The sequence below is a fragment of the Octopus sinensis genome, linkage group LG1 (assembly GCF_006345805.1).
Source record: "Octopus sinensis linkage group LG1, ASM634580v1, whole genome shotgun sequence".
Lineage (NCBI taxonomy): Eukaryota > Metazoa > Mollusca > Cephalopoda > Octopoda > Octopodidae > Octopus > Octopus sinensis.
This window is the reverse complement of record NC_042997.1, coordinates 129347333-129374007: the sequence shown is the minus strand read 5'-3', so window position 1 is coordinate 129374007 and position 26675 is coordinate 129347333. Positions and strand designations below refer to the sequence as shown.

At 38.8% G+C, this 26675-nt stretch overlaps 1 protein-coding gene across 4 annotated transcripts in view; it reads left to right on the top strand.

The window, feature by feature from the left end:
- Positions 1-14180: 14180 nt before the first annotated feature.
- LOC115208949 (probable phospholipid-transporting ATPase IIB) overlaps positions 14181-26675 on the top strand; it is a 105924-nt gene continuing 93429 nt past the window's right edge. Inside the window, exon 1 of one of the 4 annotated variants that reach the window (XR_004999935.1) lies at positions 14181-14434. Coding sequence is in view for 1 of the 4 variants with exons in the window: in XM_029777117.2 (XP_029632977.1) it covers positions 14358-14434 (77 nt within the window). In the remaining 3 variants the exon portion in view is untranslated. Of the gene's footprint in view, positions 14435-15708; positions 16189-26675 lie in introns of those variants that run through there. The other 3 variants (XM_029777117.2, XM_029777119.2, XM_029777118.2) reach the window with 3 other exon arrangements.

Here is a 26675-nt window from a genome sequence, read left to right as displayed (position 1 = left end):
CCCGGACGGAGAAAGCTCCTCTCCTTCGATTGAGATGAATCGTCGCAGGTAGAGCTTTTCGGAATGACCCCGCAGCCGACGCTCCGGAGCAGGAGTGAAGAACAGCTCTTTCGAGAGGTTACACTTCCCGCTTATGATGTTGTGGGCGAGAATGAGATCACCACGGCGGCGGCGTTTTTCAAGAGAATAAAGGTCGAGCATCCTCAGCCTTTCTTCGTAGGACAAATTTTTGAGACCATGAACCAGGCGGGTAGCCAGCCTCTGGACTCTTTCGAGGTGCTGTATGTCTTTAGCCATCAGACTGGCCATACTGGGGCACAACTTTGAAGAATTTTTAGTCGGATGAATCGATCTCAGTACTTATTTTTTTTAAAAGCCTGGTACTTATTCTATTGGTCTCTTTTGCCTTTGTCAAACCGCTATGTTACAGGGACCAGTTGTCAAGCAGTGATAGGAGACAAACGAACAAACACACACACACATATATATACGACAGGCCTCTTTCAGTTTCCGTCTACCAAATCCACTCACAAGACTTTGATCGGCTTCAGGAAACAATAGAAGATACCCAAGGTGCCACACACTGGGACTGAATCTGGAACCATGTGGTTAGGAAGATACAAAATAAAACAATGACGACCAAAAATCGAACCAGGTGTAGATATAATGGTTTGCTTTCTCTCTCTCTCTCAAAAGATCAAGTTTAATGATTCTGTTGTGGACCTGTCTAATAAAATTTGACATATTGTATCAATCCTGTTTTATGATATATTTCTATTGGTAGCAACTAAAAACAAATGGAAATTAAATAATGATTACTGAAGTAGAATCTGAGAAAACGGTTTTTCTGCGCCAGGAAAAAGTAATAATTATTCATGGTGTACAATTTGTTATCTCCCCTCCACTGAATTTCTTATTGGTCCGAAAACCAGGACGTTATAATAATGATTTCATTTATTTGCCACAAGGGCGAAGATTGATGGGGGACAATACAGAGATAGACATAAAGTGTAGGGGCTTACATATAATAATGAAATGATAAAAAAAAAATTTAAGTATACACGGTATACACTGGAAAAGAAAAGACATGCATAGCATAAAAAGATTTTAAAAAAAGAGGTGGGGGATGATAGAGATGTAGCCCTCCTGATACAGGAATGCCTCCAGGGATAATTGAGGAACCCCACTGTCCGAGATTTCCCTGAAATCCTGTGAGCAAGTGCCCTCTCCAATTCCTTCTCTCTGACTCACAGGTCTACACTTAGAGAGGTACCATCCACTCTTGCCATTTCCACAACTTTCACCCACCTTTCTATAAATCCACTCATGGATGGAACTTCCCTCTCCACTCTCTATTTTCTTTTCAAGTGAAACGTGAAAAAGTCAGTGAGAGCTCCACCAAAGAGGAAGTATCTGTCCTCATACCTTTCAGTCTTGTCCACCAACAATCTCCTTTGCCACAGCCACCAGGCAAAGCAAAACTGCCTTGCCTGCCTGATTTAATAATAATAATAATAATAATGAAATTGTGTACAGTGCTCAGGTGCACTACAACTCATCAAAGGTGCATGTACAGTTCATAGAATAATGTACAAATGCCAGGAAAGGGAACAGTGTAAGAGTCATAATATTCATGTGTGCATGCATATGGAAGTTAGGATACCAAGTGTAGTGTTGGCAAATTTCAGGAAGCATGTAAGTTTTAGAGGATGCAATACTCTTTTACTCTTTACTCTTTTTACTTGTTTCAGTCATTTGACTGCGGCCATGCTGGAGCACCACCTTTAGTCGAGCAAATCGACCCCGGGACTTATTCTTTGTAAGCCCAGTACTTATTCTATCGGTCTTTTTTGCCGAACCGCTAAGTGACGGGGACGTAAACACACCAGCATCGGTTGTCAAGCAATGCTAGGGGAACAAACACAGACACACAAACATATTCACACACACTTATATATATATACATATATACGACAGGCTTCTTTCAGTTTCCGTCTACCAAATTCACTCACAAGGCATTGGTCGGCCCGGGGCTATAGCAGAAGACACTTGCCCAAGATGCCACGCAGTGGGACTGAACCCGGAACCATGTGGTTGGTTAGCAAGCTACTTACCAAACAGCCACTCCTGCGCCTATGCGCAATGTCACAGCCACTAACAACTGATGCAGGTAGTTTGTTCCATGCTTCAGGATTCCAAGTGTGAAAAAATGTTTCCAAAAGTCATGGGAGCTGTGCCTTTTTCTGACTTTGTAGGCATGTCCATGTGTGTTAGACACATGGAATTCAAAAAGGTGCTCAAGGTGGTTGTTGGCACAATGGTTAATGATTTTGTGGGTGTTTACCAAGTCAGTTGCCAAATGTCGGAACTTCAATGTATCTATGCCCTGGAAAGCAAGGTGTCCAGAGTAGATAGATGCCTGATGGAAGGTATTTGCTTGGTTGCACATCTCTGAACAGTTTCTAGGTCAATGTCCTGAACAAGATAGGAGTTAGAGACTGGTGATGCTAATTCCAAGTGTGGCTGCACCATAGCCATATACAGTCTTAAATAGATAGCTGGAGAGCGGCTGACAAAGGTCTTGATGAGTGATGCCAAAACACCCTCATGCTTCTTGACAATTTTAGAGATGTTCTTTGTCCAGCACAAATTGCTGCTGATAATAATGCCCAGGTTACATTCACAAGAAGATTTCTTGATACTAGTGTTATGGAGAGAGAGTATGTGAATGCTGGGTTTTTCCTCCCAAAATGCATGGTGGTACACTTGTCCACAGCCAGCTTGTATTACCAGTCTGTTATCCATTGGGTTCAGGTCCGATTGCAGGAAAGATCTATAGTGTTCAGGATCTGTGCTTTTTATCTCAAGGTATGGCTTGATGTCATCTGCACATTTCAGCACTGTAGCATTCTTTAAGTTGGCATCTATATCGTTAGTGTATGCCACAAACAAAAGGGGACCAAGATAAGATCCCTGCGGTACACCAAATGACATAGGATGAAGAATGCTGTCCTGGAACCATAACTACTTCTTTTCAACTGAGAAGGAAGGAGTCCAACCAGTTAAAAAGATCATCTTTCATACCCATTGCGGAGAGTTTTGCCATAAGTCTTTTGTGTTGCACAGAATTAAAAGTTTTAGCAAAGTCAAGGTAAACAACATCCACCCATAAGCTACCATCAGTGATCCAGATGATGTTTTCAAGAAACTTGATAAGTTGATCACAGCAGCTGGAGTTTAGGATAAATCCAAATTGCAAGGGTCAGATAAGGCTGTGAGAATTCCAGAAGTTCCAGAGTGTTTCTCTGACACAGGTTTCCATCAGTTTGGCAATGCAGCTAGTAAGACTGACTGGATAGTAGTTGACAGGGGACGTGCGGTCACTCTTTTTGAACAGAGGAATGACACTGACAGTTTTCCACTGCTCCAGAGTAGCACCATTGTTAAAACAGAACTGAAAGAAGAGTGAAAGCTGGTGCAGGAGAAAGTACTCACCACATTTGAGAAGCAGGTACATAACACCATCAAGACCAGGAGAGGCATAGTTGCGCTTATTCTTAAGGTTATGTCGCAGCATTGCTGGTTTAAATTCCATAGATGTTATAGAATTTGGTGTTAGAGGTGATGGAGATGGTACGTTTTGGTTTTCTATAGTAAAAATGCATGCATAGCATTCAGCAATGAGTTCTGCGCATTCTTTGGGATTGTCAGTAATCTGGCTTGTGGGGGGATTGCAAAGAGGACCAACTGAAGAGTGAGGTCTCTGCTTTGAATGTACATATTTCCAGAACACCTTACTGTCAGGGTTGGTTGCTATGCACTGCTCAAATTCAAGCACTACCCTTTTTGTCACTTCAGATGGTTGGATGATTTATTGTGCTTTTTTCTATTTATATCTGATTTATGCAGTTTGTATCACATTCAGCATTACAATGTTCTTTTCTGGGAAGTCTGACTGCTACAGTCTCCCAAATTGCACTATTCTGAACAGTCTTTGAGAAAAGCCCATTTCTGTAACATTTAGTTGTAAGGATATATTTTACTCTAACAAAATAATTTTAAAATATTCTTATGTCTTTTCCTGTGATGGCATTGAATGGAAAGTCTGTTCCAGAGCATTGTCTCAGCACTTCGGGTCTTTCATCATCTGACAGAACAAGAGAAAACAGCCGACTTTTGCATATTAGATATTTCCTTCGTGGTTTTATGGCTAGACACCCTTCCTATCACTAACAACTACAGTATGGATTGGGCACATTTTTTGAAGTTGAAGGTAAATTCATACGGATATTACTATTGATTCAAGAAACTCTAATCTATAAGAAACTAATAAACTCTATATGTACAGATTTAGGTAAAATATGAAGTCAACCAAACAAGTTAACATTGAGACTATGAGACTGAGAAACATCATCTTTCTCAATCAAAGCCGGAATACTGCAGGGAGACACACTCGCCCCATTTCTTTTCATCATTGTTGTTGATTATGTGCTACGTATGTCAGTTGATACCATCTCTGGCAAGGGCTTTGAAATAAAACCAAGAAGAAGTTCCAGACACCCAGCTGAGTACTTGACAGACACTGACTTTGCTGACGACATCACTCTTATCAGTGATTCTCTCTCCAATGCCCAGTCTCTTTTACAATCTCTTGAACAAGCCTCAAATTGTGTAGGTCTTTACCTCAATGAGGCCAAGACTGAATACATAAACAAGTGCCTGTCCAACAGTGATTGCATCATCCATACTCTCAACAATGCGCCCTTAAATATGGTTTCTGATTACAAATATCTTGGGTCATACATATCATCATCTGGAAAAGACTTTCTAACTAGAAAGGGTATGGCCTGGTCAGCCTGTAATGACATGCATAAGATCTGGTCATCAAATCTAAGTAGAGACTTCAAACTTGAAATCTTCAAAGCCACAGTCGAACCAATTCTACTATATGGCTCAGAAACCTGGATGTTATCAAAGAAGCTTGAGAGGTGGTTGGATGTAACCTACACTCGCCTCCTTATGAGAGCTCAAAATCTCTCGTGGAAGGACCATCCAACCAAAATGCAAATATATGGGAAACTACCACCTGTGTCATCTCTTGTGAAAGGTAGGAGAGTCCAGTTTGCTGGACATTGTTGTAGAGCTGAAAAAGAGGTAATTTCTACTCTTCTCCTCTGGAAGCCATCTATTTGCAATACCAGAGGGCGCACACTCTCCTACCCTGATGTAATCTCCAGGGATACAGGCATCTAGCAACAGGACCTCCGTAATGCCATGATGGACCGTGAAGTCTGGCGTAGCATGGTAAATTCCATTGTCTTGACCACGGTCGAACAATGATGATGATGAGGTTATGAGTTAAGGATGAGGCAATCTGTAATTTAGGCATTACAAATCGTACGAAGGAGATGACAGAGGGCCAAGACATGTGAAGCTTTGCTGTACTTGAGAAGACCAGCCTACCACAACAGAATTGCGATCTTAAAACCAAGGTGCCATGTAAAAAGTATTAGTGTGCTTGCTGGTGTCGCCTAAAAAGCACTGGTGCTGGTGCTACGTAAAAAGCAGCCAGTACTCTCTGTGGAGTGGTTGGGTGTTAGAAAGGGCTTCTAGCAGTAGAAACTGAGCCAAAACAGACAATGGAATCTAGTGCAGCTCCTAGCCTTGCTAGTTCCTGTCAAACTGACCAACCTATGCCAGCATGGAAAATGGATATTAAATGATGATGATGATGAAACAAGCCATTATACTATAATATGAGCAGAAAATTTATTCAATTAAGTGATTTGTAATTTATATACCCATTGTAATAGTGAATTCTCATTTGCTCCCTTCTTTGTTAGGCTCACTTCATTCTAGTCTCAAACTTTACATTTCCATTTAATTCATTTACAAGTTCAATTTTACTTAGTAGGGTGTGTAGAAATATATTTATCAAGAGTCAACCTTGCTCATTCTAATTTTGAAAACTGATACCCGGATCTCCAAAGATCAAATTCTACTTAAAGATCTCTTCTTTTCTTTGACTGTAAAATTTATAATTTAATAATAATAATAATAATAATAATAATAATAATAATAATAATAATAATAATAATAATAATAATGATAATAATAATAATAATAAAACAATATAAAAACAAAGAAAACAAAACCTGGGAAGAAATCAAACCTGGAGAAGTAAAATTGAAAAAGAGATTGAATTTATGAGAGGGGAAATATCAATATTAAATGAACTAATATGTGGAAATGATGTAAGATCCCGAACAGGAAGAAAGATGAAGAGAAAATTTGGATCCTCACCAAGAGAAGAACTGATATCCATAAAAGAAACGCTGAAACAAAAAGTCCAAGCAAAAGCCCAAAGAATACGAAGATTTGAGAAGAGAAACAAGTTTTACAAGCAAAATAAGCTGTTCACATCCAATGCCAAAAAATTCTACAGAGAAATAGGGAAGGAGAAAGTAACCGTTAAAGACCCCCCTCCCATGGAAGAAGTTCAAAACTTTTGGAAAAGGATTTGGAGTGACAAGAAGACGTACAACATAAATGCAGACTGGATTATACAAACTGAAGGATCCTACCAAAATTTACAACAACAAGCATGGGAAGACATCACAATAGCAGACCTAAGAAAGGCACTCACGAAGGCCCATAATTGGAAATCCCCCGGTAAAGATAGGGTGCCGAATTTCTGGCTCGCATCGCTCCCATGCGCACACGGTAAGCTAGTTCAGCTGCTCAATGGAATTATGAGAGACCCAAAGAAAACACCTGAATGGTTAGCAAGTGGCATTACTTACCTACTCCCAAAGAATAATGAAACCAACCTTCCAAAAAACTATCGGCCTATAACCTGTCTATCCACCACGTATAAAATCCTAACATCTATCCTGGCGGAGAAAACATATGCATTCATGGAGAAGAACGATATTTTCCCCATTGAACAAAAAGGGTGCCGCCGAGGCTCTTACGGATGCAAAGATCAACTGCTAATCAATCGTATGATCCTTGAGAACTGTCACAACAAGCGCAGAAATCTCAGCACCGCATGGATTGACTACAAAAAGGCCTTCGACAGTATACCGCATCCATGGATCTTGAGACCGCTGGACATCTTCAAAATTTCCCCTGTGATTTCAAACTTCCTGAAGCACAATATGTCGTTGTGGAATACGAATCTCCAATTATACCACTCTAATGGAGTACTTGCCCCAGAAAATATAAACATCAACTGTGGAATTTTTCAAGGTGACTCACTTTCACCTTTAATATTCTGCATAGCCCTAATACCCCTTACAAGTGAATTAAACAGAACAGGGTATGGGTATAAAATTGCCAATAAAAAAATAAGCCACCTATTTTATATGGATGACTTAAAACTTTATGGTAAAGACAATAATGAACTTGAAGGCCTATTGCGCACCGTGAAAGCATTCAGCGATGACATCGGGATGGAGTTTGGACTTGAGAAGTGTGCCAAGGCCACTTTCCAGAAAGGGAAAGTGAAGACCACAAATTCAGTGTGTTAGATGTTGACACAGTCATAAGAGAGCTTGAGCAAGAACAAACATACAAATATTTAGGGATAAATGAAGGCTCTGGTATTCAGCATGCAAGCATGAAAGAGAAAATCAGGAAGGAATGTTATAGGAGAGTTCGTGCAGTCCTGAAATCTGAACTAAATGCATGTAACAAGGTGTTAGCTATAAATTCCTTAGCAGTTCCAGTTGTTACTTATAGCTACAATGTGTTGAACTGGAATATGAGTGAAGTAAAGAATATAGATAGAAAAATACGCAAGCTGCTGAGTTGTAATAGGATGCACCACCCAAAGGCAGACGTAGATCGCCTTTACCTTCCCAGAGCCCAAGGAGGTCGAGGCCTGATCCAATTTGAACTAGCTTACAAAACAACCACAATTGGACTGGCCAAATATCTCGAAATATCGAATGACTGGATGCTAAAGCTCATGGAAAATCACGAGAGACGAAAGAAGCTTCATTCTATCATAAAGGAAAGCAAAAAATTTGCTATTGATCTCGTGCAGGATACCCAAACTGAACAACCCGAGGGAAGTACGGCAACTATTGTTGCAAAGAAGGTGAAAATGATGGCAATGAAAAAAGCGCACGAGCAATTGGCTGATAGGTGGGAGGAGAAACCTCTGCACGGCAAATATGTGACCCGCAGCAAACAAGCTGATGTTGACCAGAAGCAAACCCATCAGTGGCTACGGAGCTCAGGGCTAAAAGCAGAGAGCGAAGGTTTCATCCTGGCTGCTCAAGATCAAAGCCTATTAACCCGGAACTACCAGGCCAATGTGATGAAAAATGGAGCAGACCCAAAATGCCGATTCTGCAATGACATGATTGAAACAGTGGACCACCTAATCTCTGGATGTAAAGTCTTAGCACCAGTGGAGTATAAATTAAGACATGACAGAGTTGGCCAATATCTCCACTGGCTAATAAGTCGGCATTACAATATCAAAACTGCCGACAAGTGGTATAATCACCACCCTGAGGCTGTAACTGAAGGAGAAAATGTAACCATTCTGTGGGACTTTCCAGTACATACAGACCGAACCATCAAGGCCAATAAACCAGATATTGTTGTGAAAGACCAAAACAATAAAGTTTGCTTATTGATCGACATGAGCATCCCCTGTGATCATAATATCTCAGCAAAAGAGTTTGACAAGCTCAGAAAATATAAAGACCTACTCATTGAAATTGAGAAAATGTGGCATCTCAAGGCGGTTACAATACCAGTGATCGTAGGAGCACTAGGAATGATCAAGAAGGGAACCGAAAATTATATGAGAATGATCCCTGGCTTACCATCCCTGCAAGAAGTGCAAAAGATTGTCTTAACTGGTACATCACACGTATTGAGAAGAGCATTGTCGATGTGAGAACTGTTGCTGCTCATGTATTTTAATTTAACTTTAAAAAAAAAAAAAAAAAAAATGAATGATCTACTGAGTTTGGTTTAATGGCCTACCATTGTATACTATGAGTTTCTTTGCCCTAGGAGTCGGGAAGACACTCGGCAAGAAATGGAAGCAAATTTGAAAGAAGAAAAAAAAAGTAATAATCATAATAATAATAATAATAATAATAAAATTATAGTGTATAGTGCTCAGGTGCACTACAACTCATCAAGAGTGCATGTACAGTACATAGAATTATGTACAAAAGTCAGGAAAGTGAACAGTGTAAGAGTCATGATATATATATGTGCATGCATATGGAGTGGGGATATCAGGTGTAGTGTTGGCGAATTTCAGGTAGCATGGAAGTTTTAGAGGATGCAATGTCACAGCAGCTAACAACTGATGCAGGTAGTTTGTTCCAAGCTTCAGGATTCTGAGTATGAAAAAATGTTTCCGAAAGTTATGGGAGCTGTGCTTTTTTCTGACTTTGTAGGCACGCCCACACGTGTTAGACACATGGAGTTCAAAGAGGTGCTCAAGGTGGTTGTTGGCACGATGGTTAATAATTTTGTGGGTGTTTACCAAGTCAGTTGCCAGACGTTGGAGCTTCAATGCATCTTGTTCAGGGAAGCAGGGTGTCCAGAGTATGGTAGATGCCTGATGGAAGGTATTTGCTTGGTTGCATATCTCTGAACAGTTTCTAGGTCAATGTCCTGAGCAAGACAGGAGTTAGAGACTGGTGATGCTAATTCCAAGTGTACCTGCACCATAGCCATATACAACTATAAATAGATAGCTGGGGAATGGCTGACAAAGGTCTTGATGAGTGATGCCAAAATACCCTCAGCCTTCTTGACAATTTTAGAGATGTTCTTTGTTCAGCACAAATCGTTGCTGATAGTAATGCCTAGATCATGTTCACAAAAATTTGGTCCCAAAGATTTAAAACTGGTGTCTACACAGAATGCTGTTTATACTACTACACTAATCAATCCATGCTGGGCTTACACAACATATAGCAAAACATATACTCTTTACTCTTTTACTCTTTCACTTGTTTCAGTCATTTGATTGCTGGAGCACTGCCTTTAGTCGAGCAAATCGACCTTAGGACTTATTCTTTGTAAGCCTAGTACTTATTTTATCGATCTCTTTTACCGAACCGCTAAGTTACAGGGATGCAAACACACCAGCATCAGTTTTCAGGCGATGTTGGGAGGGACAAACACAGACACACATACATATATACGACGGGCTTCTTTCAGTTTCCGTCTACAAAATCCACTCACAAGGCTTTAGTTGGCCCGAGGCTATAGTAGAAGACACTTGCTCAAAGTGCCACACAATGGAAATGAACCCGGAACTATGTGGTTGGTAAGCAAACTACTTACCAACAGCCACTCCTGCGCCTTGAAGTAGTTTTGAACATTCCACAGGTTCATGTCCTTGAAGTAGTAAACTATTTAAAGTTTACTTCTACTCTGGTCCTTATTGTTATTTGACTTCAGTTCAGTCTAATAGGTCCAAAATCAAGGGTCATGACCATCCCATATTATTTTCAAATATTTTATCTAGAACTGCAATGTAATCCTTTTAAGACCATTTGTGGGGTGTGATTTAAGTGAGGTCTAGCAGACTGAACAACCACTTAGAAGCGTTATCAACCATCAGTCTGATATCACATGACCAATTCCATTATTCCCCTAAATAAAGTAATAATGCTACTTAGAACTAACTACTTCATTATTTTTTTTTGTATTCAAGTCGATAAAATGCCTAGTTGCAACATATGCAACATATAAAGCATGTGATTTCAAAAAATCTTCAAAGAATTAATCATAAAAAATTAATTACATTTTGTAAGAAATAATGAATCGTTTAGACACACAAAAGATCAAGTTGAAAGTGTTGAGTTAACATTAACACAAGATATTTTATAGAAAAGAAAGTTTACATAGTTATAATGTAATACAATCGACTTGAAACTAAAGTAAATAGGTTTGACTTTAATATTGCAGAAGAAATGTTTAGTTTTCTTGAAATCATCATCACCACCATCATTACCACCACCACCACCGCCACCGCCGCCGCCACACAACCGCCGCAACCACCACCACCACCACCACTACCACCACCACCATCATCATCATCATCATCATCATCATCATCATCATCAACAACAAGGCAAGCTGGCAGAATCATTAGCATGTCAGGTAAAATGTTTAGTGCCATTTTGTCCATCTTTACACGTTATGTTCACACTTCCATCAAGGTTGACTTTGCTTGTCATCCTTTTAGAGTATATAAAATAAGTACCAGTTGAGTACTGGGGTGGTTGTAATCAATTTATCCCCTTCCCTGAAATTGTTGGCTTTGTGCCAAAATTTGAAATCATCATCATCACCATCATCATAGAATGGTGGATCAGCAAAATTGTTGGAGCATTGAATGAAGTACTTTACTATATTTATTACAGCTCTTATATTCCGAGTTCAAATCTCACCAAGACTAAATTTGCCTTTTACTCTTCCAGAGTTGATAAAATAAGTAGCAAACCAGTCCTGGGAGTCAATATTATCAATTATACCTTCTTCCCAAATTTGTGGTCTTGTGTTTGTATTGGAAATCAAACTTTATTACGATAAAAACGTAAAGGCAGCAAGCTGGCAGAATTGTTAGTGCATCAAACAAAATGCTTAGTGGAATCTCTTATGACTTTAGGCTATGAGTTCAAATTCCACAGAGGTTAACTTTGTCTTTCATCCTTTCAGGTTTGATAAAATAAGTACTAGTTGAGCACATGGGTTGATATAATTGGCTAGGCCCCTTTCACAAAATTTCAGGCCCTGTGCCTAAGAAGAATTATTAGAGGGAAATGGATTGGCAGACCTTGTAGAGCCACAAGCAAAATACCTCACAGTATTAGGTAAGAACCTTTTTGTTCTAAGATTAAAATCTGTCAGGCTTGACTTTATGTTTCATCCATCCAAAGTTGATAAAATAAAACAGCAGTGAAATTTTGGGTTCAATATTGAAATGATCTCATCCAAATTTGAGAAATCAATATTATTATGATGGGGAAGGTAGTGGAGTGAAGAAGATGGACTAAATACTTTACAATATCAACTATTGTCTCCTCACATTTTAGGTTTAAATCAACTTTGTTTTATATTTCAAGTACTCGTTTTCACACAATTAGTGTGTAATGCCTGATGAGATCTAACTTTGAGAAAACTATAGTGAAAGAAATTCAATGAGACAAAGATAGAGACTTTTTCTTTCTATTCCTGTTAGTCAAAATGAAATATCTGTGCCAAAGAAGAAAGAATCTTGCATGAGACAGAACTGCTGAACTTCTGACAACTTCCCTGATCAACTTATCTAAGTGATTAAGCAGATGATTTGCTTTCCAATCATTGATTATTCTTTATTGTAAATGCTACAAAGACAAAGATATTTATGGACACAAGCGTTGGGTCTCATGGAGGCAAGTGGCTGAGTTCCCTTTGAGTGTTGGGTCTCATTGAAGCAAGTGGCTGAGTTCCTTTCAAGCATTGGGCCTCATGGAGGCAAGTGGCTGAGTTCATTTCAAGCATTGGACTTCATGGAAGCAAGTGGCTGAGTTCCTTTGAGTGTTCAGTCTCATAGAGGTAAGTGGCTGAGTTCCTTTCGAGTGTTGGGCTTCACAGAAGCAAGGTGGCTGAGTTCCTTTCAAGCATCGGGCCCAATGGGAGTAAAGTGGCTGAGTTCCTTTCAAGTGTTGGGCCTTATGGAGGCAATGACCAAGACCTTTGGCATTATGTTGTGCTTGAGAAGCAGACCCAGCAAGCCAAGCAAAATCACAGTCGCAGCAGATACCAGTGTCATGCAAATGGCACCCATACCAGAGTGGTTGGCGTTAGGAAGGGCATCCAATCATAGAAAACCATACCAAATCAGACTGGAGCCTGGCACAGCCTTCCAGTGTACCAGCCCAATCAAACTGTCCAACCCATGCCAGCATGGACAATGGGCGTTAAATGATGATGATGAATGCACTAATTGCAAGATGAACTTGAAAGGATTATGAAACCTAAGCACAACATTATATTTCACTTGCAATTGTTATTTATAACTGGGGTTGTTATTTCCTAAATGAACTTTAATATTGTAATCCAGTAAAACAGTAATTTAGGAGATTACATATACACTTAAGATGATTCATTCATCCTCTTGATGATGATGTCTTATAAATTAAATTTTTCTATCATAAAGAAATGTAAATTGTATCTCATTAATGTATGTGTTAATTGTCCATAAAAAATCTTTTACCACACCCTTTAACGATTATTGAAAGTTTCAAATCAATTTTTTAGTCTCCAGACTGTCAATTCACTGGAATTCCCTCTCATTTTTTTTCTGAAGATGTTGAATTAAGAGTTGTTGAAACTGACCATCAACAACAATTTGATCAGTTGTGGAGGACCCACAAAGGCACCATTAAAAAAAATGTATAGTTGAAGAAAGTGGTGCAAAAGCGGGGAACGAACTGTATTAAAGTTTATCACTCCAACTGGCAAATTAAAGACTACTTTTTTGAGAAATTGTTAATTAAACCTTTAGCTAAGTAATATTTTCTAACAAGTCTGAAATGGCTCTACAAACACGTGTGTAGAACTTTTATCTTTCAGTTCCAGTATGTCAAGTATTCCAACCACTTCACAGATATGTAAATTCTGTATAAGGTTCCTTGTTCTAACAACCACTATCATACTATCATGTGATAAAACTCCAACAATAATGAAGCAAATGGGACAGGAATTTTAGTATATTAAAAGAAACAATAACAACAAAAGGCACTTTAGTTGTTAATTGCGCGGGAGTAAGTAATGTTTCCCAGAGATATTAACACGTCAATCGTGCCACCATTTCTTGCGTACTATGAAGTCTTCGTTTATTATACAAAAAGAAAGTAGATTACAAAAGAGAAAGTGCTGAAATATGGCTGAAATGTGCTGAAATGTGTCCAGTTATCTCCCTTCCTCACTCTTGCCCTCTCGGTTTTATTAAAAACCTGTTTACATTTCTATTATATTTTTACTACGAATGTTATATTTTTTGTTATCTTTACAATCGACGGAAGAAAGAAAAGGAAGTTTTGATAAAATAGTCCCATGTTTATATAGATGTAAATTTTATTTTTTGCAAACTCATTCACCTTAAAAAAAAAAAATAACAAGATAAGTGCCAGCACATGTTGCGAGATAATTAAAATCAATAACAGGACCATTGTTGAGTTGCACTTCGTCAGTTTTACTTCGAGATTGAAAGTGTTTCCCGGATTTGTGTCGATAGTCAGGTACATACGTAAGTGAGCAGTAGTATATTTCACAGCAGTTATTTAGCTGTGGGAAAGTGAACAATGTCGAGCAGATAAGGGATGAATCTACTAGAGGCTAGAGTACACTTCAAACATGGCAAAAACTCGACAAACTACAGAGCCCTCAGACGTCATCGGTAGGCATTTTTCCCCAACTTGCAACTCTATTCTAATGGTTTTAGGTTTATTACTATAATATAACTTTCTATAATCTTCTCAGCAGTTTACATTTAGTTATTTTCTCTTATTCTAACTACTTTGCATTCACTCACGATATATTAAAGGGATAATGACTTAACATACTTTAAAAACAAATCAAATAAATCAATAGCAATCTTCCTTCAACCAAAATGAAATTAAAACTTACATATAGAACAACAAAACTCTCAGTAGTCAATCGGGGGAACTGATTGTAAACATTATTAATTTATGTACTTAACGATTTATGAATGTTTTAGAAGGGAAATAAACTTGCTGTTAATTGTTAGCAAATCCTTTGTCAATATTCTTCTAGCAGGAAGACGACGAGAATTACTCGATAGATTATTTAAATTTATTTATTCAATATTCTATTTTTCAGCGAAGACAATCTGTCCTATCTCAATCCTAACACAGACTTGTTGATTCCGTTCCAGTAAACAGTAATAAAAGCCGGTTTGAAGCTTTCTTCAACAGCTTAACTTCAGATCGATAGTCTCAGCACTAAACTTATTGATTGACAGATGGTTGTTGTTGGTGTGGCGTGGCAGATATTTTTTAAAACTCGGAATAAACTGAGGAATTCTGATCTAGCCCATCCAAATTGAGTGTTTGATAGTAAAAAGGGTCATAATATCTTAATACCAATTAAACACACGCATATATATATGGCATCTGCATTACTCAGGTGAAATACGTATTGTCTGTGATTAAAATTCGTCCTGCCCAAATATGTTGTCTGGAACCCTTGATCCTTACTTCTAGAGGGTCGTCGATTGTTAATTAATAGGTTGGTCGCAGACGGATTTTACCGAATTAGACTAGATTGACTTAATATAGAACAACACAATCGACTGTCAGTTAAGGACAGAACAGCGAAACCAAAATAGACTCAGCTGATAAATATGAATCATCCATTATGATTAGAGTAAATATTTAGTTAAGAACTGGTCTAGGTTAGTAAATAACCGAACAAAATATTTTCCTATTGTGTCTGGCCATGTTACCAAACTACTCACTTCAGATTATTTCATAACGACTTACTCTCTTGATAAGACTGGTTTTTTTTCACGAAGTTGTTATTTCACCATTCACCTTCCATTGTTGCTGTTTTAATTATTATCATTATTATTATTATTATAATTATTATTATTATTATTATCTTCATTATTATTATTGCTACCTCTCACCACCCCTCTCTCTCTCTCTCTAGTGCAACAACCTACCTACAAATCTCTACCTCTCTCTAGTTACACACACACATAATATAGCTGATGCATTCGTCAGGACTATAACTTGTTTATATCCTGTATTCAGTTGTTGACATTGCTTCTAAGTGACTGCTGTGAAGAGGTGACTTTTTCGTTATATTATATTACGACACAGCCTTATATATATTAATTATCACCATTCCTTACTCGTTGCATTATACACCGACCTCTATATCTGCTCTCATCTCTGGCAATGTAGTCATTTCTATGCAATCCACATTCCGTAATCTTCTACCAGTTGTGAATGAATGTATAAAAGCAGTGAGCTGTGACCTGTTTAACTGGTTAATTATTATATCTCAACCATATATTGTATTCGCCACAATTCGACAGTTAGTGACTACTGTATATAGAGAACAGTTACTTGTGATTTAACTTCTATCTGGCTGCAATACTATCTTGTGATAAGCCTCCCACCAACAGTAAGTCTCTATTCTGTAACAACCTCCATAGACTAAGCACATATTTTTTTATTCATAATTATTGTAATTTATATGTACTCTTCCTTTCTCTCAACTTAAACCCCTGAATATATACATAGTACCTCTCGCTTTCAGCATATATAATATATATATATATATACACACATATATACACTCATATATGCAATATATACACACACACATATATACACTCATACATGCAATATATATACACACACACACACTCATACATGCAATATATATACGTAAATATATATATGCACATATATATACATACGACATACATGCATTGACCCGCACATATAGTTCTTTCTCTCAAAAAATGGATATCCATCAATCTGTCTATTATGTATGCATGTGCATATATGTGTAGAGAGAATCTCTACTTATGAAATTCTCTTTTTTACTCTCTCTCTCTCTCTCTCTCTCTCTCTCTATATATATATATATATATATATACATACACACACATACATGTGTGTGTGTGCGCACTATTACTAAATGGCGAAGAAATTGGCTTCATAATCATGAGGTCCCAGTTTTGATTTTGTTGCATGACATCTTGGGCAAGGGTAATTTTTTATGAATTCCGGTTGACCTGTACCTTGGGAATGAAATTGTATAGACAGAAACCGTGTACAAGCCTGTTAGTTGGATTGTACCTGAAATTCAAACGTACAGTCTTGTCATCTTGTCTCCATCTAGGTTGGCATGAAAAAGGTTAAGAGTACATGTGTCTGTGGAATATACAGCCACTTACATGCGAATTCATTGAGCCCTAGTTCATATACCAAACTACTGAGCACTCATGATTGTGAATTATGAGATGCATTTAAAATTAATTCACACATACATACATACATCTCACATGTGCGCCTGTCTGCCTGTCTATGTATGTATCTATCTGTTTATCTATGTATCTGTCTATGTATGTATCTATGTATCTGTCAATCTATGTATCTGCCTATCTATCTTCTGTGTACCTGTCTGTCTGTCTATTTATCTGTCTATCTATCTATCTATCTATCTATCTATCTATCTATCATCTATCTATCTATCTATCTGTGTCTGTCTGTCTGTGTGTCTATCTATCTATCTATCTATGTCTGTCTATCTATCTATCTATCTATCTATCTATCTATCTATCTATCTATCTATCTATCTATCTATCTATGTCTGTCTGTCTATCTATCTATCTATCTATCTATCTATCTATCTATCTATCTATCTATCTATCTATCTATCTATGTCTGTCTGTCTATCTATCTATCTATCTATCTATCTATCTATCTATCTATCTATGTCTGTCTGTCTGTCTGTCTGTCTGTCTGTGTATATATATAATTTACGTGTGTGTGTGTGATCATCGTTTGTGTGTGCGTATATATATATATATATATATATTAAATGAAAGTGTGTATCATCATCATCATTTAATGTCCATTTGTCATTCTGGCATGGGTTGGACTGACAGGAGCTGCCAAGGTCAAGAACCACATCAGGTCCCATAGTCTATTTTAGCTTGGTTTCTACAGTTGGACACCCTTCCTAAAGCCAACCACTTTACAGAGTGTACCAGTGCTTTTTTATGTGGCACCAGCACCATTGCTTTGTGTGTGAGACCACATCTGTACTTCTTATGTTTCACTAGCACCAGCGCTTTTTACATGGCACCAGCACCTGTCATGGGCGTGCATTACCAAGGTGGTTTTAGGATATCAATTCTGTTCTGTTATGGGCAGATCATTTTGAGTATGTCTCTCTCTCCATACACACACATGCACACAGGCCAAATTTACAACCATAAGGATCTCACTTTGATCCCACTGAATGAAAAAGTGGTAGAGTGGGTGAGATGTAGCTTGGTTCCAGGCCCAAGTGAAATCTCTTACGAGTTCTGTAAAAGCCACCCAAAGCTACTTCATTGGCTTTGGATGGCCCTGAAGGCGATTGGGAGGAGGGAATGATTGCTCAGTCATGGAAATATGCTGAAAGTTTACCTTAAGAGGAGGGAGCTGGGATCAACCAGCAGATGTTTTCTTTCTGCTGAATAGTTGACACATCATTATAAAAGTGAAGCATACCAGGAATTCCTGGCTATCATGAACACACATGCATGGTAACCCAGCTCATCAAAGAGGCAAGAAAGGAGGGAAGGGATCTGGCTGTACTCTGGTTTGATGTGTCCAATACTTATAGTTCTGTATTAGACAAGTCAATAAAAAAAGTTTTATCAGTGAGACACCATATGCTCCTGAAAGTGAGACTGTCATTGACTATTTTACAGTAAGTTCAATTTGAGGGTTTCCTCTGGCCAGATGACATTTTACTGTCACCAGCTAGAAGTTGGAATAATTACTGGGTATACTATCTCAGTCTCCCTCATCATGTTGGTGATTAGCATGCTGGTCAAGACAGCAGAAAAGGAGTATTGGACTAAATCAGTTGTAATCTAACTACCCATCAGATCCTTCATGGACAACCCCACAATGACAACAACAGCGTGGGGAGCTACAGTGGATATTCCAGGAGTTAGAGAAGCTCATGGCATAAGGTGAAAGAGTTTCAAACCCACAAAATCCTGCTGTATGGTTTTGGAGAAAGGGAAAATTATCAACAGATTCTGCTTTAATATGGGAAAAGACTGGATTCTGTTGTCACAGAAAAACCAGTAAGAGTTGTGGAAAGTGTCAACAGCTGTCTTCATCAAAGTGATCAGGACCTGGTTGAGAGCTATAGGGATACTGGAAAGATACCTAGTTTTACCAGCATGGGATCCTCCTAAGAATCCTCTGACCTTGCACATCTATGAAGTCCCCCTGACAGTGGAGGGTTTTGAGCATAAAGTAAGTATCCATCTTTGCAGACAGTTATATTGGATTGTATGGAAGCAGTAACAAGCTCAGGCTTCCATTGAATTCTCTCAGGGAGGAATTCATGGTGACAGGGACATTGTAGCATATGGTTCAAGGGACATCTAAGTGTCAAATGCAGGTGTCATCAACTGGGAGGAAGTAGAAAGCAGCCATAGGAGTCTATATGCAGTGGAGTGGCTGAAACACAAGGCCCTTCTTGGGAGTGTTATATAGGGTAAAACTGGTCTGCAAAACAACCTGATATTATATGAAGGAATAGTAGAAGGAAGTGCATGTGTTAGTGGAGAAAGAGCCAGCTAGCAGAGTGATAGTATTGTTGAAACAGGTTGCTTGGATGAAGTGGGAGCCTATAGAGCAGGCTGTTAGCTGGTAGGACGTCTGGAAGTGGAACTCTCAGAGGATAAGTTCTTGTTTTGGTGGTGAGGGTCTATGATCTCCCAGTCCATTCAACCTACTTACATGGTCTGTAGGGGAAACATCTACATGCCCCTTATCTTCTAAGACGAATACTTGAACGCATCTTGGACAAGGTGAAGGAAACTAATCACAGTTATTATTTGCAGACCCTCAAGACTATTGCTGAAGCAATCTGCAAAGGGATCAGTGACAGCAAAAATACCCTCCCATAGCCAGGAGATTGGGCTGAAGAAAAGAATCAATAGCTTCAATGGTTTGCTCTCCTCAGCACATAACTGAATAAAGAAAGAGAAACGGTTAAAATTTCTGTCAGTCCTTGTTAAGGCCAGATATCATCTTAGTTTCTGAGGAAATAAGATGGCTTATCTGACTGAAGTTGACTGTACCCTCAGGAAAGAAGTTGGAGGATGCATGAAAGAGGATGAAAGCAAAGTACTAGGATTTTCTGGAAGCCTGTAACGGGAAGGGATGGAGGACCAGATGTTTGCTAGTGGAGGTGGGCAGTTAAGGATTTGAAGATCATTCCCTTAGTAATGCCACTTTGGCACAACTTTGATCAACCTAAGTCAATTTACTTGGATGAAGGTGTATATTGTAAGACTTGAAACACCCAGTGACTCCAAGTTACAGCAAAGATAATGTGCCTGAGTATTGCATCTGCAAATGTATACTCTTTACTCTCTGACTTGTTTCAGTCATTTGACTGTGGCCATGCTGGAGCACCTCCTTTAGTCGAAGAAATCGACCCTAGGACTTATTCTTTGTAAGCCTAGTACTTATTCTATCGGCCTCTTTTGCTGAACTGCTAAGTTACGGGGATGTAAAAACACCAGCATCAGTTGTCAAGCGATGTTGTGGGACAAACTCACACACACATACATACATATTTTGGCATTAGGAAGGGTATCCAGCTGTAGAAACTCTGCCAGATCAGATTGGAGCCTGGTGCGGCCATCTGGTTCGCCAGTCCTCAGTCGAATCATCCAACCCATGCCAGCATGGAAAGCGGACGTTAAATGATGATGATGGTGATGATAATGGGCTTCTTTCAGTTTCTGTCAACCAAATCCACTCACAAGGCTTTGGTTGGCCCAAGGCTATAGTAGAAGACACTTGCCCAAGGTGCCACGTATTGCACACAGAACCATGTGGTTTGCAAGCAGGCTACTTACCACATAGCCACTCCTGTGCCTATATATATATATATATATATATATATATATATATATATTACACACATAACACACACACATGCACATTGGACTCACTGAGCCTTATGAAAGCAGAATGAAGGAAGCCCACATCTACAAGACCAAAAGATACGGCAGTCTATTCATCCGGCTGAGAGAATCTGGTTCCCAAACCTTGCCATAGAGGTAGGCAAAGGAGGGTTTGTGGGCAATTCTGCATATGGTCTCCTGAAGAAGCTTTCAATTTCTGGGAGAAAGAAAATGAGCTCTTAAGACAATGGTAGAAGCAGCTGAGTGAGAAGAGTTCCAACTGGATCTGGTCAAGAAGGAATGGAAATGAATTTCAAATGGCATAATTTATCTTACAATCAACTGGCATCTTTGACTAAATTGATTAGTACTTTGGATCTGGGGCACCTTTACCACCCAGGAGGGTTGCAGGGCAGGCAATAGCACAGAATGTGACCGCAGGGGAGTATCCTGGAGTCATGTGCTAAATGCAGCCCAGCTTCTTTAGAGAGTAAGGAGTTAAGGGTCAAGACACTTGCATGAGGAGAGCTTCTTCTCTGAAGACCTTCTGCTGTTTAGCTCTCCTTAGAGTTTTTTACTACTGCTACTATATTGATCATCATCATCATCATTGCCATTGTTGTTTTACCATACACTTTTATGTGCTTGCATGTATGGGTTGGCTGGCATTCAGTGAGGCAGATTTTCTATAGCTAGATGCCCTTCCTTTTGCTAACCTTTACTTGTTGCTAAGCAAGATAATATTCCCTCATGACTAGACAAGTTTCTGTGGAAGATTGGAAATGAATGACACTGCATATATGATAGTGACACTCATTTACAACTATCCTGTAACCTCAAGATGGATGGACACACACACACACATATACATTTTCAAACATTTTGATACCAGCCTCCATCACTACCCTTATTTCAACATGTCTCACCATACTTGTGTGGATGGATGGATCTGCTCTAGCACCGAGCATATCTAATCAGTATGGTTTTTTGTTATCCTCTGTGTGAGATGCAGCTTCTTCAGATCAATCTTCATTACTTTGTCCTGTGTCTTCCTTGATCTCTATCTTCCAGTTTCCGCTAACTTGGAGTATGGGTATGAGAATAACCAGCTCAGAGGAACAGATGCCATTATAATAATGATAGAAAAGGCAGAGAAAGCACACAATCTGTGGGTTGCTACTAGAATGTGTCAGTAAGTGATTTAAAAACAGATGATGGCCCTTCTCTGAATGTGGTTCAGAGTGTCATTTGAACATAGAAGCAATGATGTAATGGTTGTGTGATCCACTACATCAGAGATAGTTATGGTTTGTTATAATCAAGAAAGTGATGGAAAGAAAATGATAGATGTTTATGAAAGTAAGACCTGTAAGGGAGGGCACAATGATATGCAACTCAGAAAAGCATGTGGGGTACATTGGGTATTAACTGGTATAATTTGGACCATTTACAGAGTGTACTGTGTACTTTTTGTGGAACCAGCACTGTTGAAGTTTCCTTGTAGCTTACAAAGTTAAATAGCTCCCATGGTGGATGGGACAGATTTATTGTGAGCAGATGGTAGTGTAGAGAATAATAGAAGGAATAGTGCTGAGATGGGATTAATGAAGACAGAGGAGAAAGGAAGAGAAAGAATAATGTCAGAGATTAGTGTGAAGGAGAGGAGGGACATGATGGTAATGGGGTTGGCTGAGTAGGTGGCCCTAGTTATGAGGTGAGTCAGTATGCCAAAATAGGTAAAATGATGTGCCAGTATCCAAGACAGTTTTAATTGGAGTCTCTCTCCCTCCCCCTCTCTCTCTCACACACACACTTAAGTTCTTAGGAAATTCTTACTATAGTCATAAAATTTAAGAGTTTCTCAAATTAAAAAAAACTATTAATTATATAAAAAATTATGAAAAATAACAGAATGAAACAAGTCTTTTGGAAAGTAGCATTCATAATGTGTAAGCACTGTTGCTGTTTACAGCTTTTCAAACATACATGTTATGGGGCATTCTGTATAGAGGAAATTGTTTTTAATAGTAATGTTGACTGATTCTTGTTTAGTTTTAGAATTTTTATAAAGTAATTTTCATTTGCATTTCATAGTTGATTATTTTTTTCTTTTATTTTGAAAAGTAAAAGAAATATTTTGAATTTTCTATTCACACAGATGCCTAGATGTTCACTACATGGAACATTTCTAAGAGATGAATGTTTGATTTGTTGCTTATGTATCCTAATTCAATGTATTAATTTTGATTCTGTTTGGTTGATATAGCTCCCATTGTAATGGGGCATTATCATCATCATCATCGTTTAACGTCCGCTTTCCATGCCAGTATGGGTTGGATGATTTGACTGAGGTCTGGTGAACCAGATGGCTGCACCAGGCTCCAGTCTGATCTGGCAGAGTTTCTACAGCTGGATGCTCTTCCTAATGCCAACCACTCCAAGAGTGTAGTGGGTGCTTTTATGTGCCACCGGCACAAGGGCCAGTCAGGCTGTAGAGTAAAACAATTTTTGTTATGCAATTGATATTTACATTAATCTTTAGTTCTTTCTCATTCTTGATGCCTTGTTCAATTATTTTGCATGTCCCATATCAAAGGTCTCCACATTCTGTCACCTACCTGCATTATTTATTCTGATGTGAATTTTTCCTTTGTTAAGAGTCTTTTAAGATTTGGTGATTGTCTTCAGCCGTTGATAATTTGTTATTCTTTAATTATTTTACTGAAATTTGATGATTAGTGTACGATTGGAAGGTATTATTTGATCAAGTGTAAGATGTTATGGTTTCTAAGATTATGGATTACTACAAATGAAATATTTGTTTTTATCTGTAAGACAGAGATGAGGATCTCTTTTTGTCTTTTTAATATAGCATGATTTACTAAGTTTTTTTTAGATATTTTTCATCTGAAGGAATATTTTAAGTTCAACCAGTCATCTCCCTCTTCTGTTCGTATTTATAACTATTGAAGATATATCTCTTGCCATATTAAATGAGATATTTCTTTTAATATGAGATGGATAGCTGTAGGAAACATTCAGAGAATGTCTATTAAAGATTTTCTATGGCTATCAAGGAAATGTTTATCTATCAAGGCTAGGAATTTTTTACCTACAAAAAAGAAAAAAAGGTGCAAACTCTCTATAGATGAAAGAACACACATCCTTATTAGTTTGAAGAAATACACTGACCTTTTAAACCCAGGATTAGGTTTTTTTATAAAATGTATGCATCCTTATAAGTTTCTGTTATCAAACTGGAAGACACCCACCCAGTTAGACACACAATTTAAATGCATTTTAGCCTTTACCCCCATTCGACTTCTTCCACTTATTTTAGATGTAAACACTCAACACTTTCTCATCTTTTTCTCACCAAATAGCCATGTCATTTGAGCCTGAATGCTATGCTATACAAGCCTGTTCAATTACTGAACTATCTGAACATGAAACATGAAGTAGTTCATGTATAACCCCTGAATTCATTAAATGCTGTATGTAAATTCATCATCATTCAATGTCCATGTTCCATGCTCACATGGGTTGGATAGTCTTACAGGATCTGATGGGCTGAAGAACTGCATTGTACTCCAATGTTTGCTTTGGCAGGGTTTCTATGCCTGGATTCCTTTCCTAGTGTCAGTCACTTTACAGCATGTACTAAGTACTTTTTTCGTGCCACCAGCACTACTAAGATTACTATACAATTTTTAAGACCACATATCATGAGGGAGTGACTTTATGCTAGATGATGGGTATAAGTATGAAAGTAGGAGCTCAGAGTAAAAAATAATTTTTGCCGTAGAGGAGCTACATGACTCTTTACAGTTTAGAAGAGAGTGTGCGAGTGATTGACTAGAGCTGGAAAGTGATAAAGAAACATTATGGTGATGAGGGTGGACTTCCAAGGTACAAGGTGAGTAGAAATGAGTCAGGTAGAGGGATCAGGAGTGAGTGGAGAGAGAGTAGGAGATAACTGATAGTGCAGAGCAGAATAATAATGATAAAATAGTAGACAGAAGGATGAGAGAGGGATAATGTTGGGTAGGTTGCAAGATTGGGTGAAGAAGAGAGAGACGGGTATAGTGCATGAGGAAGGTGAGAGATATATGTTGGTGGGAGAGTAGAGATAATTTGGTGATTCAATGGTTGGAGGTGATCAATGAACGTGTGGGTGGAGAGAACAGTATAAATGGATGAAGGGTGGACAAAGAGTGAAATGGTTTTGGGTAGTAAGAAGGTAAATAACATCAAGGAAGAGCTGCCATTATAGAGGTGGTAGGGGTCTCTTGAGGAAGGAGGAAATTAAGTGAATGAACCAGTTGTGCATATAGAAAAGTTAGGCATAAGAGGCATCAGATGTGGTGTGCAAGAGAGACGACTGCACAGGTATGGTTGTCTAATGCATACAGACGAGGAGAGCTGTGTAAAGAAGTTCTGATCTCTAACTGTGGAGGGAACCTGTTGTAGAGGTAGACCCAGGAAGACATGGGGATGAAGTGGTGAAGCATGATCTTTGAACTTTGAGCCTCACAGAGACAATGACTAGTGACCAAGACCTTTGGCAATATGCTGTGCTTGAGATGACCCATCAAGCCAAGTGAAATTGTAGTCATGGCTGATGCTGGTGTCACATAACTGGCACCTGTGCCGGTGGCATGTAAAGAGCACTTTTTGAGTGTTGGGCCTCACAGAGGCATAGTGGCTGAGTTCCTCAAGCGTTGGGCCTCATGGAGGCAATGACAGACTTCAAGCTGAGCAAAATTACAGTCGTGGCATATACTGGTGTTATGCAAATGGCACCTGTGCCAGTGGGACATAAAAGCACCCATTACACTCTCAGAGTGGTTCGTATTAGGGAATCAGCCAAATCAGATTGGAGTTTGGTGCAGCATTCCAGCTTACCAGCCCTAGTCAAACTGTCCAGCCCATGCAAGCATGAACAATGGATGTTAAATGATCATGATGATGTTTAGTGATGCAAACAGGAAAAAATAGAACTCAGAACAATAGTATATTGTGATCACATGACCAACCAAACTATCAGATGTTGTTACACATTGTTGGTCACATTGTGCTTTGCATTGTTTTAGCCTTCCAATGACACCACCCAGGTATCTAGACAAGTAGGCCAACATTCCCTGTTGATCAAAAGGGGGACTGGAGGAAAGTGTAATGAAGTGTTTTGCTCAAGAACACAAGGTGCTGCTCTGTCTGGGAACTGAACACATGAGCTAACCACTAGGCTATGCACCTTCACATTTGTGTGTACACACACACTCACACAGACAGAGGGTGTGGTGAATGAACTGTCTAAATTACGCAAAAATGAAAATAAAACTGACATTCATTTTAACAGATATATTTACCAAAATTACGTAAAAATATATTGAAATACTAAAGAGTAAATTTATTCAATAAACCACAGCCTCCAAATGACTTCAGAATCTCCTGCAACTTTTCTGGATAGTCCCTTTGTTTAAGTTGGTGAATGCTGCCATAATCCTTGCCTTCAGTTCATCTTTGGCATTACAAGGAGTTTTATTGGTCTTTCACTCACCTGCACCCCACACATAATAATCAAGAGGGTTACAGTTTAGGGAGTTAGGTGGCCAGATGTTAGGGCTGATGTGGTCACAGAATTTGTCTGACAGCCATGACTAGGTTCTCCTGCTTGTGTGGCATGGTGCAGAGTCCTGTTGTCAGACATAAGTTCTTCCAGCAACTACCCTCTTGACCCAGGGCAGCACTACCTCCTTCATGCACTTGATGTAGGCCTCCGTGTTGAGCCTGAGGCTGTTAGGGAAGATGAATGGAGACATAACATCGCCATCACTAGTGATCACTCCAGACACAATGATGTTGACTGGATGTTTGATTCTTATCACTCTTGGTCTATGTTTTGGGGGCTCATATTGATACCCAACTCTCTGAAATGTTTGTATTGGAGCTT